This window comes from Pelobates fuscus, chromosome 2 (assembly GCF_036172605.1).
Source record: "Pelobates fuscus isolate aPelFus1 chromosome 2, aPelFus1.pri, whole genome shotgun sequence".
Taxonomy (NCBI): Eukaryota; Metazoa; Chordata; class Amphibia; order Anura; family Pelobatidae; genus Pelobates; species Pelobates fuscus.
The window spans coordinates 398,189,649-398,217,641 of NC_086318.1; the positions used below are offsets into that span (position 1 = coordinate 398,189,649).

Here is a 27,993-nt window from a genome sequence, read left to right on the forward strand (position 1 = left end):
ATTCATGCACGAATAAAATAAAGAATTTAGGGGCGGAGTCTGACCACGAGCCGGAGCGGTCGCAACACAGCACAGCTCCCGACCGAAACCAAACAAAGCCTGACAAGAGGGGAATAAAACCCCCAATTGACCCACTTAGCAATGGGCCGTCGGTCCCAAAAACCCCCACCAGAGACGCCATCAGAGTCCAGGGATATAGGTACCATGCTACAACAACAACGGCCGCCAGCCAAAATGGCGGGAGCAGCGGAACATGACACCATGCAGGTACCAAGGGGTCCCATACCGCCTGACCAACCCCCAGGACAGGCACAAAACGCCCGAGGGACCCTCAGATGGGTCTGCCCCAGTCACCCAGCGGGACTTCCAACATTTAATTCGGGAAATAAAAAATCTCCTGGCGACCAGCATAGCCGCCATTAAGACTGACGTGCAGGCTATAGCTGACAGGGTGCAGTCCACGGAGAACGATGTCACTAACATCAAACCGGGACTAACAACCCTACAAGACACCGTAATGGCCCTCCAGACCCAACAACAAGCACTCTCAGTCCATTATGTCGCCCTCGACGACAGAACAAGGCGAAACCACATAAAGATAAGGGGAGTGCCAGACACCGTCTCATCCGACGAACTGCCTCACTATCTGAGGCGTCTCGTGGCTGCCATCCTGCCACCTACACAAGCCAAGAAATTTAACACAGACGGGATGTACCGCCTGCCACCCTCAGGCAGAACAGCTCCAAACTTGGTCCGAGATGTGATTGTTCGTTGTGCAACCTCCCAAGACAAAAGAATCCTGATGACTGCTCTCCGGGGCAAGACGCCACTAACATTTGAAGGCGCACAGCTCACCATCTACCAAGACCTCACAATGGCGTAGATCGCTGAACCAAGTCACCAGCACCCTCAGAGAAGCGGGAATAGAATACCATTGGAGATCTCCCAGATTCTTGGTGGTCACACGTCACGGAACTGTCCATAAACTCTCCACGCTTGCAGAGTTCTCGACATTCTGTCGCGCTTTGGGCATCCCCGCACCCACCTAGGACACCGTCCAGCGATCCACTCCAGAGGCCTGACCTCCCTAGGAGCAACAGAGACTATACCAAACATGATCTATGTTGCACAGTTACAGCTACACATAACCAGTTGGTCTAGAGCCACACCTAGCCCACTCGTTCCCCCCATTGAAAAGAGGGAGCGACTGCTCCACGTCTACTTACCTCCCCCCAGGCCCTCCTGGGCCGTGGGTACACATAGAAGAAGGCCAAAACTCAAAAACCCGATAGGGTTACCCTAAGCCCATTATTGCCACTCACCCATTCTCCCGAAACAGTTCACACACTCCTGATAACGTACCACTGCTGGTCCACATCTCCTAGTGCATAATTGTGTAATAGCGCTATTGTTTATGCTGTAATACGTTTAATAGCTATGTGTACTATACGTTTCATGTGTTTCATGACCCGCATGGGTACGAAAAAAAACCAAAAAATTTCAATAAAAAGAGATTGACAAAAAAAGAAAAAAATGTTAAAAAATAAAAATAAAAATAACCTAGGAGTAGAGCTCAATTGCATTTTCCTCGAACTTCACACAAAAGCAGCAATCAATGTACATTTAGTGATCTGTGAATAATACCCCATACAGCAGATCTCTTAGATGAAAAAAGGCGGTATCGCAGTCACTGGACTACATGTTAATATGCCAGATAACTTATTTTAATTCATACAGGCCATGCTAATCCCTACAGAAAGATTGTGGGGAGATGAAAGTTAATCCATATCTCAGGTATATAATAATACCCTAATTGTTTAACCCATATATAACAAAGTTCCCAACTATTCCCAACACATTACATTGTAGAAGCCATGAGAGATAACTGCTCAGTTTTCCAAGCGTTCTGCCAAACTAAGGAGCTTTCTGCAATATGTGCAATTTGCATATAGTTGGTAAAAAAAAAAATGGACAACTGTGTGTCAATATTTTACTATAAAATTCCACCCAGAAACTTACCGTATATTTTTATGTGCTCAGATAAGTCAATCAGATGAATCGATACAATAATTAAAGAGACACCCTAACCACCATAAACAATAAAGCTAAATGTATTGGTTATGGTCCTATGAGTCTGTTTAAATGTGTTATCCCTCAGTTCTGTCAAACTATTTTGAAGCAGTGTGACAAAACAGGTCTCTCCCTAGTACTTATTGTCTGGATTTTCTACAGCTGCATGGGTAATGAAAAGTTGACAGACATTTGTTTGTAAATCAGTCCACGCTTATATGGTAATGATAGCAGAGAACATTGGCTAAACCCAGCTGTCCATATATACGATAGATAGATAGATAGATAGATAGATAGATAGATAGACAATATATATTATGTTTTATCTTTTACCCTTCAGTTGTACAGTATAAATAATTGAAATCCACGTTAGCCTATTCTCCTGTCCGTGGTTTTCGATAGTCAAATAAAATACAGCATAGATGCCTTAAAGCAGAACAAATCCATTATTCTCCCAGCTGGTGAGACTGAGGTACTACAGCAGAACATTAGAGCTCACCTCAGCCCTGTTTGCTGGCAGCCTGGCTTGAGTTCGGCTCAAAGTGGCTATTAATGGACTTTCCACTTGAGTTGGCTGAGTTCTATGTTTCATTGGACCCAGTAATTTGTTCAGCTTGCTGCTCTTCAGAAGTTAGAGCCATGTTTTTTCACATATCACCTACTGGGCCTATTCTGGTGTATGATCATTATACTGCCATCCTTCCCAATATGTTAGCTACAGCACACAGATAAAAATGGCCATTCCTACCTTTCCTTATGCATATAAGTTCGTGGACTCCACAGGTTCGCTCCCCACCTGCAAAATGATTTAAAAAAAAACACATAAACAATGTGTACTGGCAGTGTATATACATCTTATATAGCGAATAATATAAAGAAGATAAAATCATACGCATATTTGAAGTTTATGCTTGTCAAAATTATAAATCCTACATAATGCAGAAGAGAATTGCTTAGGTTACTATGGTGAAATAGGCTGCTGTATTCACCAACAGTCATTAATAACACCATCCATTGCCATCATTACCATGAAGCTGCTAGCCAGTACATTGTGTGATGGAGTCATTACCATCATTACCATGAAGCTGCCAGTCAGTACCATCATGTGATGGAGTCTGCTATATTCACCAACAGTCATTAATAATGCCATCCATTACCATCATTACCATGAAGCTGCCAGTCAGTACCATCCTGTGATGGAGTCTGCTATATTCACCAACAGTCATTAATAATGCCATCCATTACCATCATTACCATGAAGCTGCCAGTCAGTACCATCATGTGATGGAGTCTGCTATATTCACCAACAGTCATTTATAATGCCATCCATTACCATCATTACCATGAAGCTGCCAGTCAGTACCATCATGTGATGGAGTCTGCTATATTCACCAACAGTCATTAATAATGCCATCCATTACCATCATTACCATGAAGCTGCCAGTCAGTACCATCCTGTGATGGAGTCTGCTATATTCACCAACAGTCATTTATAATGCCATCCATTACCATCATTACCATGAAGCTGCCAGTCAGTACCATCATGTGATGGAGTCTGCTATATTCAACAACTGTCACTTATAGGACACTAGTCAGTACCAACTGTCACTGTGAGCAGCATGTCAGTGTCATTAAACCCACACAGGGTTATTTAATGAAAGGATAATTCAAAGTTAATTTAAAATGTACATCAAAATAGCTAAACTGAAAAAACTCTCTAACTTTCAGTTCGGCTACTCTGGCCTTAAACTTTAAATTCACTTTGATTTCACTTTGTATTCTCACTTTAGTAAGCAACCCTTCGAGTGTCATACAATATATAATATGTATTTTATATAGTGAAGAATATAAAGAAGATAATATCATACATGTGTTTAAATAATAAATCATACGTAATACAAAACTGCATTGCTTAAACACTTGCACTGTGCCACAAGCCATTACAATACAATTACTGTTCATTGGATTAACATTGTGTTCTTTGTCTTAGACCAAATCGCAGACTACTCCCCAGTATATGTTGCATGAGCACTATATTAGCATGGCTTATTATTTAATTACATGTCAGATGCTTGCCCTTCATACACAAGGCAGGCTACTATGGTGGAATAGGCTGTTGTACTCACCAACATTCATTAAAGGACCACTATAGTGCCAGGAAAACAAACTCATTTTCCTGGCACTATATAGTCCTTAGGTCCCCCCACCCTCAGGCCCCCCCCCCCCCCCCCCCGCCCCCCCCCCCCCCCCCCCGCTGGGCTGAAGGGGTTAAAACCCCTTCATCCACTTACTTACCTTAATCAAGCACCGGCTCCTTCGGTGCTGGAGACCTCTCCTCCCCCTACGACATCAGCTCCAAGTGGAGCCGAAAGCACATCCAAACCGCCCATAAGAAAGCATTACTCAATGCTTTCCTATGGACGTTCTGAGTGCTCAATACGATTTTCGCATTGAGCGTCGCAAAAGCGCCTCAAGCGGCTGTCAGGGAGACAGCCACTAAAAGCTGGATTAACCCTGCAATGTAAACATAGCAGTTTTTCCGAAACTGCTATGTTTACAGCTGCAGGGTTAAAACCTGGGGGACCTGGCACCTAGAACACTTCTTCGAGCTGATAGCTATAGCGATCCTTTAACAATGCCATCCATTATCATCATTACCATAAAGCTGCCAGTCTGTACCATCCTGTGATGGAGTCTGCTATATTCACCAACAGTCACTTATAGGACACTAGTCAGTACCAACTGTCACTGTGAGCAGCATGTCAGTGTCATTAAACTCACACAGGGTTATTTAATGAAAGGATAATGCAAAATTAATAAAAAAAATTACATAAAAATAGCTGAAATTTAAAAATTATCTCAGTCAGCTATACTTTCAGTTTTGCTACTGTGACCTTAAACCTTAAATTTACGTTGACTTCCCACTTTAGTAAATAACTCTTCTAGAGTCATAAGATAAATAGCATGTAGATCAAGAACAGGCTATTTGGCCGTACAGCTACTGGGGACTAATCATCAAAACAGATTTCAAGGGACACCATAGGCATCACTACAACTTTTGTATGCAGAATATTGCTTTGTTTTTTACAAAAATAGAAATACTTTGTCCATTCAGCTCCTCCCTCCATTAAAAACAAGATATATACCCCCAAAGGGCGCCACAAAAACATATAACCTAACTCCAACTCCCCCGCCCACAACCACACAGGCACAACCCCAAGGACCCGGAAGGGCACAAGCCCACCACAACACAGACAAACAACACGCATCAGACCAACGGAGACTGATCAACCCCCCCAAACCGGGACACACTATAACACTCCCAAAACAATAGACCCCAATCAAGGGACTACGTAGCCTTGGGATAGGCATGCCCACAAACACCACACAAGGGAACTGTAACACCACAGGACAAACGGAACCAACCCACAACCCAGGACAACACAGAACAGCCAGCACAAATACACGCACACACGGGAGACCCTAAAAGGACAGAGTCACACCGACCACGGACCATGAACCCAGGGGCACCACCTGACAAACTGCGCAACACACCCACCAACTAGGACACCAGAACACATTATAACCCACGCAGGCCCATACACCCCCCGTTCCAATGGTCACCACGACACAAACAGACCGGGAACGAAACAGCACAACAACAAATGAAAATGTATGTGATAGTGTAGCCTACCCCCCACCTTCTCTACTTTTTGTACCCCACTCCCACCCCTAGATAATGACTAAAACTGTATTAAAATGAAAAGCTTGTTAAACTGTTTTGACAAAACATGTCCGATACACGACACATGTAATAACCAAGCTCCTCCCGAGTTTTTCTTTCTGTACCCCAACTCACACCACCTAATGTAATATCATAACTTTAAAGTAACGCTGTTGTATTAGCAGTCTGAAAGTATTCCCACTGCATAGTCTAATTCGAATACTTACTAATTTTGCCTGGATACATTGGTACTACATGTTAAAATGACGCTACTGTAATGTATAATTCTGTCATCCATAATAATTTTATAAAATGTGCAGCCAACTCGGAGCCACATATGTAACCTTTTGAGTAACTCACGCACTTATTCATACTGTTGTGGCATTGTTTGATGCTCTGTTATTCCTTGCACACACAAAATACAGGGAGTGCAGAATTATTAGGCAAGTTGTATTTTTGAGGATTAATTTTATTATTGAACAACAACCATGTTCTCAATGAACCCAAAAAACTCATTAATATCAAAGCTGAATATTTTTGGAAGTACTTTTTAGTTTGTTTTTAGTTTTAGCTATTTTAGGGGGATATCTGTGTGTGCAGGTGACTATTACTGTGCATAATTATTAGGCAACTTAACAAAAAACAAATATATACCCATTTCAATTATTTATTTTTACCAGTGAAACCAATATAACATCTCAACATTCACAAATATACATTTCTGACATTCAAAAACAAAACAAATCAGTGACCAATATAGCCACCTTTCTTTGCAAGGACACTCAAAAGCCTGCCATCCATGGATTCTGTCAGTGTTTTGATCTGTTCACCATCAACATTGCGTGCAGAAGTAACCACAGCCTCCCAGACACTGTTCAGAGAGGTGTACTGTTTTCCCTCCTTGTAAATCTCACATTTGATGATGGACCACAGGTTCTCAATGGGGTTCAGATCAGGTGAATAAGGAGGCCATGTCATTAGATTTTCTTCTTTTATACCCTTTCTTGCCAGCCACGCTGTGGAGTACTTGGACGCGTGTGATGGAGCATTGTCCTGCATGAAAATCATGTTTTTCTTGAAGGATGCAGACTTCTTCCTGTACCACTGCTTGAAGAAGGTGTCTTCCAGAAACTGGCAGTAGGACTGGGAGTTGAGCTTGACTCCATCCTCAACCTGAAAAGGCCCCACAAGCTCATCTTTTATGATACCAGCCCAAACCAGTACTCCACCTCCACCTTGCTGGCGTCTGAGTCGAACTGGAGCTCTCTGCCCTTTACCAATCCAGCCACGGGCCCATCTATCTGGCCCATCAAGACTCACTCTCATTTCATCAGTCCATAAAACCTTAGAAAAATCAGTCTTGAGATATTTCATGGCCCAGTCTTGACGTTTCAGCTTGTGTGTCTTGTTCAGTGGTGGTCGTCTTTCAGCCTTTCTTACCTTGGCCATGTCTCTGAGTATTGCACACCTTGTGCTTTTGGGCACTCCAGTGATGTTGCAGCTCTGAAATATGGCCAAACTGGTGGCAAGTGGCATCTTGGCAGCTGCACGCGTGACTTTTCTCAGTTCATGGGCAGTTATTTTGCGCCTTGGTGTTTCCACACGCTTCTTGCGACCCTGTTGACTATTTTGAATGAAACGCTTGATTGTTCGATGATCACGCTTCAGAAGCTTTGCAATTTTAAGAGTGCTGCATCCCTCTGCAAGATATCTCACTATTTTTTACTTTTCTGAGCCTGTCAAGTCCTTCTTTTGACCCATTTTGCCAAAGGAAAGGAAGTTGCCTAATAATTATGCACACCTGATATAGGGTGTTGATGTCATTAGACCACACCCCTTCTCATTACAGAGATGCACATCACCTAATATGCTTAATTGGTAGTAGGCTTTCGAGCCTATACAGTTTGGAGTAAGACAACATGCATAAAGAGGATGATGTGGTCAAAATACTAATTTGCCTAATAATTCTGCACTCCCTGTAAAGAATGTATAAAAAAAAAACAAGATATATACATCTAACCCAGCAGCTGGATGGTCTACTTGTTGCAGCTCAGTTCCACATCTCAAAGAGCCTCCATTCAAGGCTTGACTCTAATCTAAACCTTTCCAAATTTGTGTGGGTTGACTGGAATCATAAAGATAGTTTTACCAAGAAACGACTCCAGGGTTGATTCCCCCTATTAATTTATTTAGATTATGCCCATAGGGAACAAAATTCTTAAGTGTTTTTAATATAATAACTTGTAAAGGTAGTATACCCTTACGCCCTACCAACTAATTAATTAGGTATGGCACAGAAGAGGTTCATTTGTTTCAAGGGCACTGTTGCCTTTTGCAAGGTGGGAGGAGGGGAGTGGGCTGCTTTGAATGTAATAAGGAATTTTTATTTGTAATGTTTTTTTCTAAACCTGAAATGAACACTAGTGTCAGGAATACAAACATGTATTCCTGACACGATAGTGCTTCTTAAGTATGTGCTTAGTTTACCAGCCCTCTCTCCATGGCTGAGATCCTCAGTCTTGATGGCTGCAGCCAATCCAATGCTTTCCCATAGGAAAGCATTGGGAGGCTACTGCGCATGCGAGAATAGCGCTCTGCGCCAATCACCATCTCCTCATACAAATGCATTGAATCAATGCATCTCTTAGGAGACCATTCAGTGCCGCCATGCAGAGGCGTGAGATACTGAGAGCCAGTGCTGCACACTGTACAGCACTGGACTAAAACGCACTTCTAGTCGCTATCTAAGTGCTCAGCCTGCAGGAACAGGCTATAGATACCAGAATCACTACATTAAGCTGTAGTGGGTCTGGGGACTATAGTGTCCCTTTAAAGTAGAACTGTCACCTCATCACAATATTTTAATCAAATGATCCTTTTATCAGGTTTTGTAAGAAAATTGATTCTTTGCTAAAGAAAAATTCCTCTCTATCTTTAGTATATGACAGGATATATATATATACACACCATGGGTTAGAGTAGACAGTTTGACATCAACAGGTAGTCAGTCTAATAATGCCACTGCAGGAAGAGAGACTTTATAGAGGTTTTCGAACACTGTCTGACCCAAGGTGTATGTTTATGGCTGACAGATGATGTTATATACTAAAGGTAGAGATGAGGTTTTTGCATTTTTCTTTTTATATATATACTTAATTTAACAAAGAATCTATTTCCTTTCAAAACTTGATGAAAGGATTAGTATATTAAAAAAAATGTGTTGAGGTGACAGTTGTCCTTTAAAGAAAAAACATTTAGAAAAAAATAAGTGATTAATACACTTATGAATGAATACTTGTGAACTCGCAGCCTAACTGTAAAAAGTAGGATAAGATATCTATTTTTTTCCAATCAGCAATTTTATCCTAATTTTTGAAATTATATTGCCAATTCACCACAATTACTGTTTTGTGAAATAACCCCAAACATTATGTACGCCAAAGACAATGCAATGGATATTTTTTACATACGGTAGTTCTTTTTTTAAACAACTGTGGGTTTACAATTCACAAGAAATAAATTGTTCCTCCCAAGGAGTGTCACGAAACGTACAAGAATGAAAATAGACAAGGAAACAAGACTCCTTTAGCAGTATCCGTTTACCTGTGTTGGCACTAGATGGCACATTTTCTGGGACCATACAGTAATTATTCACTAAACAGTGACTTACGGTGTGTCTATAGCCAGTAATTGTCTGGGTTCATTTTATTCTTGTGCTAAGGAAATGCAGGAATAAATTAATTATCTCTCATATTAGGAATGTAGTCTTCTCAGTTTAACACATCATATGACTTTTTTTTTCTGTCATTTTAAATAAAATAAGTAGCAGAGTCTCATTCACAAAATATGTATACAGTACACATAACTTACGCAACCAAGAAATGTATACAATAAAATTTATATTTGCATGAAGATTATGCTGTCCTCCATCTGTTGTCAGATAATGAATGCAAGGGCTTCTTCATACATCTGTTCACTCATAATTGACACAATGTATAGAAGAGCATGCCAAAGGTGTGCTTCGGGGAACTGTGGCTGCGGTTGATCATGTAGAGGATTGAATCCAGTTCCGGAAAGCAACTTTGCAATTTTTCTTGAAGAAATCATCTCCCCAGTAAAGAAAGCACATGCATAGGTTCACTAGGTAAAAGAAAAGCTGTGTCGCTACTACAATGTATAGCCAAAATGAGCATCTATTATGTTTGTCTTGACAGCTACACTGCTAATAACATACCTATTTCTAAAGTCATAGTTACATAGCTGAAAAGAGACTTGCGTCCATCATGTTCAGCCTTCCTCACATATGTTTTTGCTGTTGATCCAAAAGAAGGCAAAAAACCCAGTCTGAAGTGCTTCCAATTTTGCAACAAACTAGGAAAAAATTCCTTCTTGACCCCAAAATGGCAGTCAGATTTCTCCTTGGATTAAGCAGCTATTACCTTACTAATTTTAAATTATATCCCTGTATATTGTGTTTTTACAAGTATTTATCCAATTGTTGTTTAACCCCTTAAGGACACATGACATGTGTGACATGTCATGATTCCCTTTTATTCCAGAAGTTTGGTCCTTAAGGGGTTAAACATCTGTATGAACTCTGATAAAACCACCAGAGAATTCCACATACTTAGAGTTCTTACTGTAAAAAAACCTTTTTCTTTGCCTTAGATTAAATCTCCTTTCTTCCAGTCTAAATACGTGGCCTCATGTCCTATAGCCCTGTTTATGAATAGATTTCAAGATAATGGTTTGTACTGGTCCCAAATGTATTTGTATAATGTTATCATATCTCCGTGTTTCCAAAATATAGAGATTTAGATTTTTTATCCTTTCTTCATAACTAAAATGCTCCATTCCTTTTACAATTTTGTAGCTCGTCTCTGCACTTTTTCATGATATCCTTCTGTAGAACAGGTGCCTAAAATTGCACAGCATATTCATGGTGTGGTCTTACCAGCAATTTATAAAGAGGCAAAATAATATTATCATCCCGAGAATTTCTGCCTATTTATACATGACAAAACTTTACTAGCCTTAGAAACTGCAGATTGACATTGCATATTGCTGCCCAATTTGTTGTCTATAACAATTCCCAAATCCTTCTTGTGTGTTCTTATCCCTAATTCGCTACCATTTAGGGTGTAAATTGCTTGTGCATTCTTTACCCCAAAGTGCATAACTACATTAAAGGGACTCTTCGGTGTCAGGAAAACAATCCATTTTCCTGGCACTGCAGGTCCCCTCTCCCTCCCACCTCCCATCCCCGGTTGCTGAAGGGGTAAAAACCCCTTCAGTCACTTACCAGAGGCAGCGACATGTTCCATGTCGCTGCTTCTTCCTCCGCCGCCGCTCCTCCCCTTCATTACATCAGCCGGCGGGGGAGACTGATCCCCCCCGCCTGCTGGGAAGACCTAATGCGCATGCGCATTAGCCCTCTCCATAGGAAAGCATTGAAAATGCTTTTCAATGCTTTCCTATGGGGATTTTAGCGATGCTGGAGGCAGGGCCGGTGCAAGGATTTTTGCCGCCCTCGGCAAAAGAAAGATTTGCCGCCCCACCCCCCAGTGACATCACAATGCCCTACCCATATGATCTGCCATATGAACTAACGCCAGTGCTGCACACAGTGGGTGTTTACATTAAAAAGCCTGCAGGGACAAACTATAGACACCAGAACCACTTAATTAAGCTGCAGTGGTTCTGGGGACTAAAGTGACCCTTTAATGTGAGGTAAATTAGAGATTAGTGTCACTAATAATATACTAGATTGCCTACTTACAACCAGATGAGGATGGTGATGGGCTCTGGCTGCAGTCTGGCTCCACTGGTCTGGTGTAGAACAGGATCTCTGGAGGCTGTTTGTAACTGTGGTCACAAAGTTCAATGTTCTGGGAGAACGGCAAGCAGCTCCATTTTTTGGGGCTCCTTACACAGCTCAAGGTGCGTTGAGTGTGTGTAAGATGCATTGTGTTTCTGTGTGTGTGTAAGAGAAGCAATGTGTGTTTGCATGTGTGTGTAAGGGATGCATTGTGTGTTTCTGTGTATGTGTGCAAAGGATGCATTGTCTTATGTGTAAGGGTTGTGTGTGTGTGTGTGTAATGGATGCATTGTGTGTTTCTCTGTGTGTAAGGGAAGCATGTTGTGTTTCTGTGTGTGTAGGGATGCATTGTGTGTTTCTGAGTATGTATAGGGATGCAGTGTGTGTGTGTGTGTGTGTGTAGTGTGAAATAGCTCCCTGTCCTGCCCCCTGTCCTATAGAGCTCTCCCTTCCATCCCTTAGAGATCTCCCCTACCCCTTAGTGGTCTCTCATCTCCTCCCCTCCCCTGTCCCTTAGTGGTCTCTACTCTCCTCCCCCCTACCTCCCTTAGTGGTCTCTACTCTCCCCCCACCCTCCCCTAGTAGTCTATCCTCCACACACCCCCTCCCTCCCTTAGTGTTCTCTGCTCTACCCCCACCCTCCCTTAGCAGTCTCTCCTCACCGCCCTCCCCTAGTGGTCTCTCCACCACCCCCTCCCTCCTTTAGTGGCCTCTCCCTCCCCCACGTTCTTCTCAACCCCCCTTGTATTCTCCTCCCCCTCTCCTCTTTTTCTTCTCTTCTTCCCCCATGTTCTCCTCTTCTTCCCCCTGTAATCTTTTCTTCTCCCCCTCCCTGTAATCTTCTCTTCTTCTCCCCCCTCCCTGTAATCTCTTCTTATCCCCCCGTAATCTTCTCTTCTCCCCCCCTCCCTCCAATCTCTTCTTCTCCCCCCCCGTAATCTTCTCTTCTCCCCCCTCCCTCCAATCTCTTCTTTCCCGCCTCCCTCAATGTAATCTCTTCTTTCCCCCTCCCTGTAATCTCTTTCCCCCTCCCTCCCTGTAATCTCTTCTCCCCCCTCCCTCCCTGTAATCTCTTCTCCCCCCCCCCCTCCCTCCCTGTAATCTCTTCTTTCCCCCTCCCTGTAATCTCTTCTCCCCCCTCCTTGTAATCTCTTCTCCCCCCCTCCCTGTAATCTCTTCTTCCCACCCCTCCCTGTAATCTCTTCTTCCCACCCCTCCCTCCCTGTAATCTCTTCTCCCCCCTCCCTCCCTGTAATCTCTTCCCCCCTATAATCTATTCTTTCCCCCTCCCTCCCTGTAATCTCTCCCCCCCTGTAATCTCTTCTTCCCCCCTCCCTTCCTCCGTGTAATCTCTCCCCCCCCTGTAATCTCTTCTTTTCCCCTCCCTCCCTGTAATCTCTCCCCCCCTGTAATCTCTTCTTTCCCCCTCCCTCCCTCCCTGTAAACTCTTCTTCCCCGCCTCCCCCCCTCCCTGTAATCTCTAATTCTCCCCCCCCCCCCTTTTCTCCTCACCTTCCCATCTTGTAGCGTGGCCGAGCTCCTTTCCGGTCCGCGGTACAGGAGTTTCTGTTTCCTGTACCTGGCCGGACTGACAGGAAATGCACACTTAGTGTGCACTTCCTGTCAGTCCGGCCGGGACTGCGGACCGGAGAGGAGCTCGGACACGCTACAGGGAAGGGGAGGTGAGGCAGTGCGGCAGCCGCCTGAGCGCTCTTTATAGAGCGCTCAGGTGGCTGCAGCATTTAAAGGGCCGGCGATGGGGGCGCAGGGCGCCCCCTCCTATATGGCGCCCTAGGCGGCTGCCTAGTTCGCCTTATAGGAAGCGCCGGCCCTGATCTGACCTCCCCCTTCAGCTGCTCCCTATGATCCTGTACAACAGCAGCAGTACTGTAGCTACCTATAAAAAAACCTCTGACCATACTCCTGCTCACAGTGGCAAAGTCCCTGATTCCGACGTATTGGAAGCCAAAGGGTGCTCATACCATCCAGCAAATGGTAGCCAGAGTTGAGGAAATACATGGTTTGGAAAGTGTGACTGTGGACTTCAAAGGCCACCCTGGCAAATGTGCTCAAACATGGTTCTCCTGGATAGACTTCTTATGTAAAGGTGGGGCCCAGACTTAGGGAATGCCAAAACTCCCCATCTCTTGCCAGGGGCTCCTAGCACTAACTGTAGTTCTGACGCCGCATATACTTACATATCAGGATCCCCTGACCCAATTGAGGCGCTGCTCCCCACTACTGGCCTACAGACCCAAACTTGGTCACTACTACAACAGGTTTTGGAACCTGTCACAAACAGAGAGTTTTTTTTTTCTTTTCCCAATCTCCTCCCTCTCCCATTCCTCTAGTCTGTTCCTACCCCCCACCCGAATACCCTCCCTCTTGTCACTTAATCTTGCTGAAACCTAGACAATGCTAATAGACCAAATTCCAACTCACTGCCACAATCCAGATCAATTCACTTGCCCAGCAAACAGTTTTGGATCCTTAGGTATGCTTTAGCTGTGGGGCAGTCTAAGTGTCTCAGGCCCTGGTGTGCAGGTGTGGTTGAGCACTGCGGCTGTCCCAGAAAGGGCACCGGTACTTTACCACATGACAGCCTGCAAACTGAATTTAAATATTATTGTTTTTCTTGTCTGTGCAAGGGATCCTATATTCAAATGCTACCTGAACTATAGTGTTATGATTTCACACAGCTCTTATGAATACCTTCTGTCAAAATTTATAAACACAAGTAAAGATTGTCAAAAAAATGGGAACTCAACATCATATTGACTGAGAAAGGTAAGGAAAAGGATAATTGGGGGTAGCTTTATCCACTTTGGTAAAGGTATAACACATCACTCTATTAATGTATATTAAGTAATATGTTCGACACCGGATCCCCCCGGAATCATAGCGGATCTCCTCCCCCCCCTCTGGACCGGTGGGGGTTATCCCGGTCCCCACCAGACAAGCAGTCTAAAGCTGACCGCGAATACACGTGGCTACACAGCCTGCAAAGGCACGAGTCTGCTGGAGCATATCTAAAATGGCCGCCCAGCAAGGGCCAAAGAGAGGGAACACAGACAGCCACCCACACTCTCACCCCCTGGAAACCCTAGATCGACTCTGCTCGAGCTTCTACAGGAGTCTTTGTGACAGGGGTATGTCCTACCTTCAAGCGGCTCGGGTGGTTGCCTCGTGGATCCGTCCTGCGACCCGCCGCCGCCATTATGGAATCCCACAGCAAGCCTTCAAGGCTGCCAGCCTGCCAAACAAGCACCAACAACCGCGACGGCTGAAAAAAGACTTAAGCAAACTGGGCGCATGCACCCGCTCCCACTTACGCAGGTATGAGACCGCCGGGCAATCCCAAAGTCCCAGCAACGCACCCGAGCATGGCAAATCAGGCCAGCAAGCCACCACGTTGCAACCCAAGGCTACAGCAAAATTCCACGCCACAGCACAGAAGATTACGAAGCTAAAACAAGCCGGAGAGGGACTCACACCCAGGGAAGTCTTATATGCTGCCTCACTGAACCCCCACTTTCAGGGTTTATGTTTCCCAGACTTGGGAATCGGCTGACTGAAAACAGATCATTAAACAGTAAAGTCGCTACTAAGCTGGAGACTTCACTATGCATGCTTATAACGCCTGGTTTCATGTAGTATTATTATTTCCTTTATGCATAATATGTTCTCAAGTTTACTTTACTTTTCTTGCTTGTACCCAGTGGAACTAAAGCTTGACAAATATACATATATTTTAAGCACCCTGTCAACTTAATTGAATAGGCAGCCTATTACCCCAGAAAGTTCAGGGCTTTTGCCCTAACATACCATCTTAGACATCAGCTAGCCACTAGTGACCCTGAACCTCATGCCTGCTATATGTTAAGCCTAACCTGCCTATGCCGCATGTCCCCTACGTTAGATAGGGCTGCCCAGCATGTTATCTCAGATTTTGTCTATTCCTTTTTTTTCTTTGCTCTGCTTTTGTGTTCCAAACATGTGCCTAACATTAATAGCCTCATGAGCCCAGCCGGCTCCTCAGACATATGCACTGTCCCACGTCCTGCTCAGTTATCAGGCGCAAACGTCAGTACCATATGTAGCCAGAACATGCAAGCTGTGATATATAATCACTCTGTTCATATATGTTGTTACGCTACTTTAAAAAAACAAAAAACAGTGCAGTATGCTTTGAATTCTATACAATGTCTAGATGTCTATTATCGATGTACATATGCTTATTCATACCATTGCCAAATGATGTACCCACTACTGCACTGTCAAAAATAAAGAATAAAAAAATAAATAAACACAAAGAGTTGCATACATTACCTAAATTAGGTCTGTTCACAATAGCCGTTTAGAAAGTGTATTAAAATCTGGCCTCATATCTTGATCTTCAAAGCTCTCTGTAGGGTATTTTGTATGAATAGGGTACAGAAAACCTTAGCAGCAATAATTAAGAAGAAAGAAAAAGCAACGTGTGTGTTTATTGATTTCTTTACATCTACAGTATGTGGTGACCTCATAAACTTTATGGATCATTAGTCACCGTGAATGTCAAAAAAAATCTATAAAACACATATTTGCCCATCCATTACACTGGCTTTCTCTGTATTACACTTACAGTGAAACAATGCTTGTCTATTCCTTTTTTCATAGCTCCCCATAGTCCCACTTCTTAAGAACAGCCTTTCTTTAGGACTCGTATAGCTAAAATCTTTCTTACTTAACCTGGAGTTTCACTCTTTCTCTCAGCAATAATGGTATGTGTCCAAACTGCAGTAGATTTCACTTTAAAGTGTTTGCCTTTAGCATGGTATATTCAAAAACACTAACTAATGAAGTTAGGAAATTTGCCTGCAATTCATACATGCCAAATGGAAAGTAATTCTGCAATGCAAATGGAAGAGTGGTACTTAAAGGGACATTTTAAACTTAATTTAAAGGGACTTTTTCAAGTAGCTATGGTACTGGGAGTCTTTGTGTGCAGTCTCTGCTCTCATAGATAGTCTGATAGAAAATGCCTGGCACCCAATGATCAGCCCTTTTGCCACTGCCATTAAATTTCAAAGTCTGCAAGTGCAGGGGACGCCTCAGCAACAATGCAAAAGCTTATGCAGGTTGTAATGAATTGGGCTCTACAGAAAGAGTAAGCTTATAGCAAAGTAAATTAAAAAAAAAATTACATTTTTTTTTAATAATCTAGCTGATATCTAACAACTAGAATTAGTAGCTCTACTCTAAACTACACATCTAAAATAAGTGGGTTCCTGAAGTATCTTTTTAATAAGATGTTTATCTAATCTCAGATTCTATTAACCCCTTAAGGACTGAGCCAAATGTACACGTTTTGATCAATATAAAAGGTAAACAAAACTTGGAATTTGACTATATGTCTGTTCAACCGTAATTCACCTCTTTCATATTAAGTGCACCCACACTTATTATATATCATTTTATTCAGGAGAAATATGTCTTCCATTTAACATAAAAAATGTAGCTGTGAAACATAATTTAAGATAAATAAAATATAAAAAAATATGAGAAATTAAGAAATGTTGTTATTTTATAGTTCTGCATGACATTTTAACTGTGAATGTCATAATACTGTTTGCTTTTACTGCAATAAAATACACATATTTGTATTCACGATGTCTCACATGTAAAACAGTACCCCCTATGTACAGGTTTTATGGTGTTTAGGGAAGTTACAGGGTCAAATATAGCATGTTACGTTTTTCATTTTTTTCCCATTGAAATTCGCCAGAATGGTTACGTAGCCTTTGAGACCGTATGGTAGCCCAGGAATGAGAATTACCCCCATGATGGAATACCATTTGCAATAGTAGACAACCCAAGGTATTGCAAATAGGGTATGTCCAGCCTTTTTAGTAGCCACCTAGTCACAAACACTGGCCAAAGTTAGCGTTAATATTTGTTTGTGTGTGAAAAAGATAATTTGAATGCCAATTTTGGCCAGTGTTTGTGACTAAGTGATTACTGAAAAATACTGGAAATACACCATTTGCAATACCTTGGGATGTCTACTTTTACAAATGGTATGCCTTCATAGGGGGCTATTCTCATTTCTGGGCTACCATACGGTCTCAAAGGCAACATAACCAATCTGGAGAATTTCAATGTGAAAAAACTGAAACGCAAGCCTTATATTTGACTCTGTAACTTTTGAAAACACCATAAAACCTGTACATGAGGGGTACTGTTATACTCGAGAGACTTCACTGAACACAAATATTGTAGCCCCATGTAGCCAAAGCGCAGCTTAAGCGGAACAGGGCCTTGACAGGGGTTAGGAGGCGGGCCCAGGAGGGACAGACAGGACAGGTGGGTTATGGGATATGTGGGATTGGCTATTTAAGGGAGGAGCCATTTTGTAAGGTTCACTTCTAATTTCCTACCCGGTTCAGTTTGTGTGCATCCCGGTGCTCTCTAGACTTTCTGGGTAGGGTTTCTCTTTTGTCTCCTCTGCAGGGCCATGGATATCGTGGAGAAGCTTTTGGAGGGAATCAGGACAGCGGCGCGGCAACAAGGAGCGGATTGGGTGCAGGCCCAGCTGGGCCCGGTCCTTGCTGCGGCAGCAGGACAGGAGGCCGGAGACTCACGCCCGGCGAGGGCCAGGAGGCCCCCGAGGCGTTTGAGCCCGGGAGGAGAACCGGAGGTCGGTGGCACGGGAGTGCAGGAGACAGCCAGTGGAAGTCGTAGCAGGCCCAGGAGCTGCCTGGTTGAGGCTCTGCCTCCCAGTGTGCGGCCGGGGCTTCGGCGTGGTGAGTCGAGACGGGCGGCTGCCCTGGACATCGATGCACCAACCCCTAACACGGAGGGGGCCGTGCGCGGAGCAGGATCCAAGATGGCGGCCGGACGGCCTAGTGCGGGGCCTGGCGGGGCGGGGTCTCGGCCCAGGAGGGCACCCCCATCGGTCTTGGCGGTGGACTGCAGCACGCGGACTGGGACGGTCCACGACGGGCCCAACGTACAGCAGGCAAGTGCAGGGGCTCCTTCCGGGGGTCCCCTTGGCGTGGTGGGCAGGCGGGGAGTGAGGCCCGATTCCAGGGAGCGGGCGGACGGGGAGGCGGGTAGGCGAGCGGCCCAAGGGGAGCAAGGGTCGGGCGGAAGGCCCCTGGGGGGGGTGCGGGATGCTGCGAAGGGGTCCCGCAGAGTGCAGACTGGGCGGGCTTCCGTGGGAGGGGATGGGGGGTCCCTCGGTAGTTCTCTTGCGGGGCGGAAGGTATTGCCTGCGGGTTCGATGGATGTTAGGAGGGTGGTAGAGGGTAAGGGGAAAGGTAAGGCCCCGAGGTCCGGTCGGTCGGGGATAACTGTCTCGGGGAGCGGGGTGTCACCATCCGCGTCCGTTGAGGGCCCCGGGGGAGGTGCCCCTGGTCCGGGTTCCGTAGGTGTAGTGGTAGGTCGGGCTGCGGCGGGGTTGGGGCGCGGGGCGGGAAGCGGGGAGGGTGGGCCTAGTTCGGAGTCGGGTAGTGCTAGCCCCTCGCCGGTGAGGGCCCCCAGGACACGCAGACGGAGGCCCCGGCGCAGGCGCGCAATGTCAGGGAGTTCGGCAGGGTCCGGGTCCCCCAGGTTGTCTCAACGGGGGTTGGCATCCAAAGGCGATGTTAGGAGTCGTAGTCCACGTGGCAGGGCTCTCAGGGCCTTTGGGGCGCGACGGCGGGAGGATACCCGGCGGGAGGCTTTGGCGGTTAGCAGGCGCTCCCCGGTTCGGGACGGGAAGGTGGTGGGGGAACAGTACGCCTTGCCCAGGACTTCTTCTCCTCTTTCCAGGTCCCGGAGTTGCTCCTCATCTGATTTTTCCAGGCACCGGGTGGGATCCCTGGTTGGCGGGACATCGGCGGATGGCGTTCATCCTGGACGAGCAGTGACGGACTGCGCAGCCCCGGGTGTCATCGGCCCCAGGGGCTTGGCCGGTGAGTCTATTGAATCGCTACAGTCCAGTGCACTAGTACAAACACTGCAGTCACTACTCCACTCACTGGGGGCGGGGGGTGGCACACAAGGTAGCGTAGGGCAGGTGTGGACGCAAGGGGGAGGGGAGGTGGGGCCCGGTCTAGGGACCCCGGCGGTAGTTGCGGGCGGGGAAGCTGTGTCGGCTTCCAGCGTGGGTGAGGCGGGAAGCGAACGGGCGGAGTTGACGGGGGGGGTGACGGAAGCAGCGAGGGCCCGCTGGGGGTGCACCTCAAGCAGGAGGTGAAAGATAAAATCTGGAAGGGGGAATTTTGCGAGATTTTCTCGCTTCTTCCCTTGGAGGACTTTCTTGACCTCAAGGAGGAGGACAAAAAGGACGAAAAGAAAGAGGAGGAGGAGAAACGGCGGAGGTATCGCAAGATACCGAAGTCTTTTGGTAACTGGCTAAGGGCATTCTGTATCCTAGCCAGCGTGATCGGGGAAAAATCTCCGGGCTCCTGCTCGTCCCTGTTTTGCTACTTGGACGGCATATGGGAGGCATACCGCACCTATGGCGGATTGGCATGGTGGCGGTATGATGAGCAGTTCCGGCAGCGGCTGGCGGCGAATCCGGGCATGCGGTGGGACCAGATGGACCTGCCTCTCTGGATGAAGCTCATGATGGCACAGAAGGCACAGCCCTTTCAGCACGCGGCTGGCGCTAAGGGTCAGTCCTCCTCGTCGGCCGCCTCGCAGAAGGGCTTATGCTGGCTCTTTAATGAGGGCCAGTGCAAGTGGGGCGCAGCCTGCCGCTTCAAGCACGAGTGCTCGGGCTGCGGTGGGGCTCATGGGCTCCAACGTTGTTTCAAGAAAGGGAAGTCCGGGGGGACAGGAGCCTCTGCCGCGGTTGGCGGCGGAGGGTCTCCCACTACCTCGGGGGCTAACCCCAGTGAAATTAGACGCGATGGAGCCCTGGCTAAACCGCTACGGTAACAGGGCAGACGCGGAGCTGCTTAGAGCGGGGTTTGGGCAAGGGTTTGTCATTCCGTTTCGGGAGAGGGGTGGCACTGCTTGCCCTCATAATCTCAAGTCCGTGGTGGAGTTCCCAGAGGTGGTTCGGGAGAAGTTGGACAAGGAAGTGCGGTTGGGTAGGATGGCGGGGCCTTTTGTGGCCCCGCCACTGGCGGGCCTTCGGGTCTCTCCCCTCGGGGTGGTCCCCAAGAAAGAAACAGGGAAGTTTCGGCTCATTCACCATCTTTCCTATCCTAAAGGGGAGTCGGTGAACGACGACATTGACAGGGACCTATGCTCGGTCTCTTACGCATCATTTGACCAGGCGGTCGAGCTGGTGAAGAGAGCCGGGCGTGGTGCGTTGATGGCCAAGGTGGACATCGAGGCTGCTTTTAGGTTGCTTCCGGTGCACCCGGCGTGTCACCACCTGTTAGGGTGCTTCTTTGAAGGGGGCTACTTTGTGGATTTGTGCCTTCCCATGGGGTGCTCCATTTCGTGCTCTTACTTTGAGAAGTTTAGTTCATTTCTCGAGTGGGTGGTGCGGACGGAAGCGGGAGATAAAGCGGTGGTGCACTATCTGGATGATTTCCTGTGTGTGGGGCCGGCCGGATCTCCCGCGTGCCAGCACTTGTTAGGTACCATTCAATGGGTGGCGGGCTGCTTTGGGGTGCCGCTGGCGGCAGATAAAACTGAGGGCCCGACTGAGTGCCTTAGTTTCCTGGGTCTGGAGATAGATTCAGTGCGGGGGGAATGTCGGCTGCCGCTGGCAAAGCTGGAAGGTTTGCGCGGCGTGGTGGCAGAGGTGCGTCGGGCACGGAAAGTGACCCTGCGCCGACTGCAGTCATTGGTCGGAATGCTCAATTTCGCCTGTAGGGTGATACCCATGGGTAGGGTGTTTAGCCGCAGCTTATCGGCGGCTACCGCGGGGATTGGGTCCCCTCACCATTTCATCCGGGTATCTTCGTCCATGCGGGCGGACTTGGGGGTGTGGGATACCTTCCTCAGGGACTTTAACGGGACGGTGTTCTTTCGGCAAGGGGGCGTGTCGACAGCTGAGCTGGAGCTGTACACCGACGCGTCGGGTAGCGTGGGTTTTGGGGCCTACTTCGGTGGGAGCTGGTGTGCAGAAAAATGGCCGGAGGCATGGGGGCAGAGCCCCCTCATGCGTAACCTGGCGTTTCTGGAGCTGTTCCCACTGGTGGTGGCGCTGGCGCTGTGGGGGGACCGGTTGAGGGACAGGAAAGTGGTTTTCTTCTCGGACAACATGTCCGTGGTGCACGCGGTTAATAATCAGTCTGCAGCATCGAGGCCGGTGGTAACTCTGCTGCGGCGCTTTGTTTTGTTGTGCATGTCCCTGAATGTGGTTTTTCGCGCGCGCCATGTGCCTGGGTACTTGAACGAGGTGGCTGACGCTCTGTCTCGTTTTCAGTGGTCCCGGTTTCGAACGATGGCCCCGGAGGCCCAGGACAGGGGTCAGCCGTGCCCGATCGAGATGTGGCAGCTAGGAGCGTCCTGCTTGGCGGACTCGTGAAGGCTTCGCTGGCACCGGCCACATGGGCCGCATACAGTAAGGTCTGGAGTTCATGGGAACGTTCCTGGGGCGGGCTGGGCCGAGGGGTACGAGGGGAGCCGCCTCTGGATGCCTTCTTGTGGTTTACCTTTCAATTACTGGCGGGGGGCGCCTCCCCGGCGGTGATTGACCGGAACATGGCTGCAATGGCGTTCTGGTTCAAGCTCCATGGTGGAGCGGATCTTACCAAGGCGTTTATTGTCCGGCAAGCACTCAAAGGGTATCGGAGGGCTCGGAGGGCCCCCGACGCTAGGCGCCCGGTGTCGGTGCATGTGCTGGAAGGGCTTGTTCAGGCGCTGCCCTCCATTTGTTTCAATGCATTTGAGGTGTCGCTATTCCGTGTGGCATTTCTTTTGGCTTTCTTTGGGGCGTTCCGCGTCGGGGAGTTGGTGAGCAACACCCGGGCGGCCACGGGGGGCTTACAGGTGTCTGGGGTACGTATACTGGATGGGAAGCTGGTGGTACACTTGGCTAGGTCCAAGACGGATGTGGAAGGTAAGGGCCGGGACGTTACGCTGGGGGCCCTGCCGGGCTCGGCATTGTGCCCAGTAGCTGCGGTGTCGGAGTATTTGGGTCAGAGGCCCGCGGTTGGCGGGTCCCTGTTGGTCCATGCGGATGGCTCGTCGCTCTCTCGCTTCCAATTTCAGAAAGTTTTCAGTCTGAGTCTGGGTCGGATGGGACTGGATGCCGGCACATACGGCACCCACTCCTTTCGTATTGGGGCGGCCACGGAGGCCACACGTCTAGGTTTGGGGGATGAGGTAGTCAAGCGGATTGGGAGATGGGAATCTGTTAGGTTCCGCTCATATGTACGCTTGGGTATGTTGGAACACTAAGGGACATTGGGGCGGCCTGGGGGGTACGGGTGGTTTTATCCTGTGTTTTTTCTTTCTTCCCCAGGCCGGGTCGCTTGGATCGTGGGTCATTCCTTCATTTTCTGGGCCGGACGGAGGGCTGCAGCTCGAGCTCAAGGCCAGCAGCTGGGCTTTCCGGAGGACCAGCTCGTAGTGCGCTGGTGGGGGTATCGGGGCTTCTGCTGGGGGGACGTCTGCAGGGTAATAGTTGGTATGGTCGCAGGCGGGGCGCGGCCAGATATGCTAGTTTTACATGCAGGCGGTAATGACCTGGGCCTCACCCCGCAGCGGAGGCTGGTAAAATGGATGAAGCAGGATCTTAACCGGTTGGTTGATCTGCTTCCCGGGGTGATGCTGGTATGGTCGGAGATTGTTCCGAGGCAGCGGTGGCGTTACGCCCGGGACCCGGTAGCCATTGATAGATGCAGGGGTAAGGTGAACAGCCTGATGGCAAGTTTTGTTAGGAAACTGGGGGGAGTGGTGGTAAGGCACCAGGAACTGGAGGAGGGGTTGGATGGGTATTACCGCTCGGACGGTGTACACCTTTCGGCAGTGGGTTACGACCTGCTGAACTTGGGTCTGCAGGAAGGGATGCGGAGGGCGTTCCTTCTTCGGGGTGGCGGAGCTCAGACAGCTTAAGGGGTCAAGGTCTGAGCTTGTGGCGGGATAGGGAGCTGAGAGAGAGGACATAGGCTCCCTATGAGGAACGTGAGGAACATGGAAAAAAGTGGAATTATGGTCAATGGTGGTTTCGAGTCCTGGAGGTGGCTCAGAACCTGGTGGGGCAGGGGTATCCGGGTATACCCCTGCCATGGTTACTTATGGTTGGCACTTGTTCGGTTCAAGTTGGCGAGGTTGGAAAATGTCGTTACATATTTGTATTTGTTATGTTGGGGGTCATTGCCCTCTATTAAAAAGAAGGATACGGATGAGAGGGGCGGAAGGTGGGGGCAATGACCCATGTTTATATGTTAATTTATTTAAAGCAATATTATCGTTATATATTATTTAAATTATTTAATAAAGCTGTGGACAAATTTTCCCATATACCAGGTGTCAGTGTGTTATTGGGTTAGGTATGTGGGGGGTTTTTTGTCCAAGGTTCCGCCAGCCCATATGGCGACTATACACCGGTCATGTAGCCCCATGTAGCCAAAGCGCAGCTTAAGCGGAACAGGGCCTTGACAGGGGTTAGGAGGCGGGCCCAGGAGGGACAGACAGGACAGGTGGGTTATGGGATATGTGGGATTGGCTATTTAAGGGAGGAGCCATTTTGTAAGGTTCACTTCTAATTTCCTACCCGGTTCAGTTTGTCCCGCCCACCCTCCCTATATTTTATGTTTAGATAGGGGTTTCCCGTTTTTTCACAGCGGCGGGATAGGGAGCTGAGAGAGAGGACATAGGCTCCCTATGAGGAACGTGAGGAACATGGAAAAAAGTGGAATTATGGTCAATGGTGGTTTCGAGTCCTGGAGGTGGCTCAGAACCTGGTGGGGCAGGGGTATCCGGGTATACCCCTGCCATGGTTACTTATGGTTGGCACTTGTTCGGTTCAAGTTGGCGAGGTTGGAAAATGTCGTTACATATTTGTATTTGTTATGTTGGGGGTCATTGCCCTCTATTAAAAAGAAGGATACGGATGAGAGGGGCGGAAGGTGGGGGCAATGACCCATGTTTATATGTTAATTTATTTAAAGCAATATTATCGTTATATATTATTTAAATTATTTAATAAAGCTGTGGACAAATTTTCCCATATACCAGGTGTCAGTGTGTTATTGGGTTAGGTATGTGGGGGGTTTTTTGTCCAAGGTTCCGCCAGCCCATATGGCGACTATACACCGGTCATGGTGTTTTAAAACCGTAAAACGTATCACAATAATTATATTGTCAGTGTAAGTGCCATTTGTGTGTGAAAAATGCAAAAAACTTCACTTTCACTGATGATATCATCGTTGTAATACATTTTACTGTTTTGAAACACTAGTATTTGTGTTCAGCGAAGTCTCCCAAGTAAAACAGTACCCCCCATGTACAGCTTTTATGGTGTCTTGGAAAGTTACAGGGTAAAAATAGTGCTAGCAAATTAAATTCTCTGGACTTTCTGCCTAGGTTACCTGGGCAGGTCCCACAAATTATAATTAATAAAATTACTTAATTATGTAAAAATATTACATAAATGTATATGTATAATAAAAAAAAATATATATATATATATATATATACGGGTGTGTATATGTGTATATATATATATAGTGAAACAAAAAATTCCTGCACTCCAACTTGTTAAATTATAGCCTGGTGCACAGTGACTTTTTTTTTTTTTTCTTACCCGATCAGCTGTGGGGAATCAGCCACGATATCCGGCGTCTATCCGCGCCTGACTGCGCATGTGTGGAGCTCCAGGAATGCCCTGTCCGTCACCATTCCGCTGAATCCCCCACGTGACGCGGCTACGTCACGTTACCCCAGCAACCACATATACATTGCGGCTGTGGGTAATCGTGCTTACGTGCACCGTCGGGAGAGTCCCTCCTCTCGTCCGCGGGTGATTGGACCAGCGAGGTGACGGCAGAGTCACTTCCACGCCCCTTCTCATCCAAACGAAAAAAAAATTTGGATAATGAACAGTGGGCATATGCTCATACAGGGAACTATCTATATATAATATCGACAAGGGGATAAAATCCTTGTGTATACTTTAATGTGATCTGCTCAATTCAGAGCAGTAATATTGTAGTATATTATCTACATCGTACCAGTGAAAACAGTGATCAACTATGTAAAAGAAAACGTGTATAATATAAAAGTGATATGTACATATTTATAGTGGTAACCTAAACTAAGTGTAACCCTATCCAGGGAAGGAAAAAAGCATCATTGTCTCATTTTAAAAGAGAAGAGTGTATTAAGTGGGAACATCTATAGGGCCTCTCTATGGGGGCATCTCTATGTGTATGAGCACTCTAAGAAGTGTCAACAGGCAGTAAGTGTAAAGTGATAATCCCCTGTTGTAAATTATCTTATGGGTGACATTAAGAGTAGAATAATATGCAATCATAGATAAAGAGCTATATACAAAAGAACCGGCAGTCGTCATCTATTCGGGCAATCCCCTTTATCAGCTGTGGGGGTGCTCAAAGGTTATATCTAGTACACATTTGCAATATGAAAAATGTATATAAAAAAAACATATGGTAAATTTAAAAAAAAAATTCTCTCTTTTCTCGGGGGGAAAAAGTAATATACCCATTTAGGGGTTTAATAGTTATAGAAAGGGGATGAATGAGCATTTCTCATTTAGCCCCTTCGGGGACAAGGTATCCAGTTCCAATGTCCAGTATATTTCACGCTGCAATAGGATCTTTCCTCTGTCACCTCCTCTAGCCATTTCAGGGATGTGATCGATGGCCAAACATCTTAGAGTAGCAAGTTGGTGGGCTTTCTCTAAAAAATGTCTGGCCACAGGTTTGTCCGACTTGCCATCACGATAGGCTAGTCGGATGCTGGACCTGTGGCCTCTTATTCTCTCGCAGAGAGCTGTCTCCGTTTTTCCTATATAGCTTAGTCCACATGGGCATGTAAGCTTATAGATCACGAACTCTGTGCGACAATGTATCCTATGGGCTATTTTGTATTTCTTGCCCGTATAGGGATGAGAAAAAGTCTTGGCTGGAGTGATGTGGCCACAGGTTACACACCCCAGGCATCTTACACAGCCGTTGTTTCTTATTGTCGATATTATTGGGTTGTAGCAGTGTACTGGGTCCGTTTTAACTAGTATATACCTCAAATTCTTATTTCTCTTAAAGCAGAACATTGGTGGATGTACAAATTGCTTTGGTAGGGTTGGATCCTGTCGTAGGATGTTCCAATTGCGTCTAATAGATTTCGTGACCTCTTGGCTCGCTGTATGTAGTTTCATGGGAAAGACCAACCTAGGGTTGCCTTCCTTCTTAGTTCCTCCAATTTTCTGGTTATGTTGTAATTTTGCTTTTTGAAGGGCTTTGTCCAAGTCTGGACGTTTATAGCCTCGAGTTAAAAATTTGCAGTACATGACCTTCAGTTGCTCCTCACATTGTTCGTTCTGAGAGTTGTTCCGACACACTCGTAGAAACTGTGAAAGTGGGAGTGAATTTTTGAGAGATTTAGGGTGGAAACTTTCATGGTGTAACAAAGTGTTCCGATCCGTCGTTTTCGTATATAATCTATACTCGAGTCGTTGGTTCATCATCCTCAATTCAACATCCAAAAACTGTATACAGTTTTCTTCGATCTGTGAAGTTACTCTGATCGGGGTAGGTAGATGGTTGATATATTCTACCAATACAAGGGCTTCATCTCTGGACCCTCTCCATAGGATCAAGATGTCATCAATATATCGATAGTATTTAACTATCTGTTTTTCAAACTGTGTGAGGATGTGTTGCTGTTCGAAGTCATACATATATGCGTTTGCATACATGGGGGCCATAGCGGCCCCCATAGATGTACCAGAAATTTGGAGGAACCATTGGGATTCAAACCGAAAGTAGTTGTTGCTTAAGGTCAATGATAGGAGTTCCATGATGAATTCTATTGACGGTCCTTGGTACTGTGGTGATGTTGACAGTAGTTTCCTCATTGTTTCAATACCCTCCTCGTGTGGTATAACCGTGTACAGGCTACTTACGTCCATAGTTATTAGAAGGCCATTAAACCCCTCAATAGTGTCTAAGTCAGATAAAAGGCTTTTAGTGTCTTTCAAGCACGTCGTAATGGCTGTTACAGGTTCCTTGAACACGTAGTCGAGGTATTTCGCTATTGGTTCCAGAATGCCATTAATTGCAGAGACAATCGGTCTCCCTGGTGGGCTGGTGAGGCTCTTGTGTATCTTCGGCAACGTATATAATATTGGCGTGCGAGGGTGTTTTTTCTGGAGGTATTCATATAGGTCCATATCGATATGTCCCGCCCGTAGGCCCATCAGGAGTGTGTCTTCAATTTTACGGGCAATACTGTTAGTTGGATCATGGTCCAAGTGGAGATAGGT

The 27,993-nt window shown here is 46.6% G+C and overlaps 1 protein-coding gene across 1 annotated transcript in view; it reads right to left on the minus strand.

The window, feature by feature from the left end:
- SYT14 (synaptotagmin 14) overlaps positions 1-27,993 on the minus strand; it is a 185,102-nt gene that overhangs the window by 144,790 nt on the left and 12,319 nt on the right. Inside the window, exon 2 of the mRNA XM_063443888.1 lies at positions 2,819-2,866. Within this exon, the coding sequence (XP_063299958.1) occupies positions 2,819-2,866 (48 nt within the window). The remainder of the gene's footprint in view (positions 1-2,818; positions 2,867-27,993) is intronic.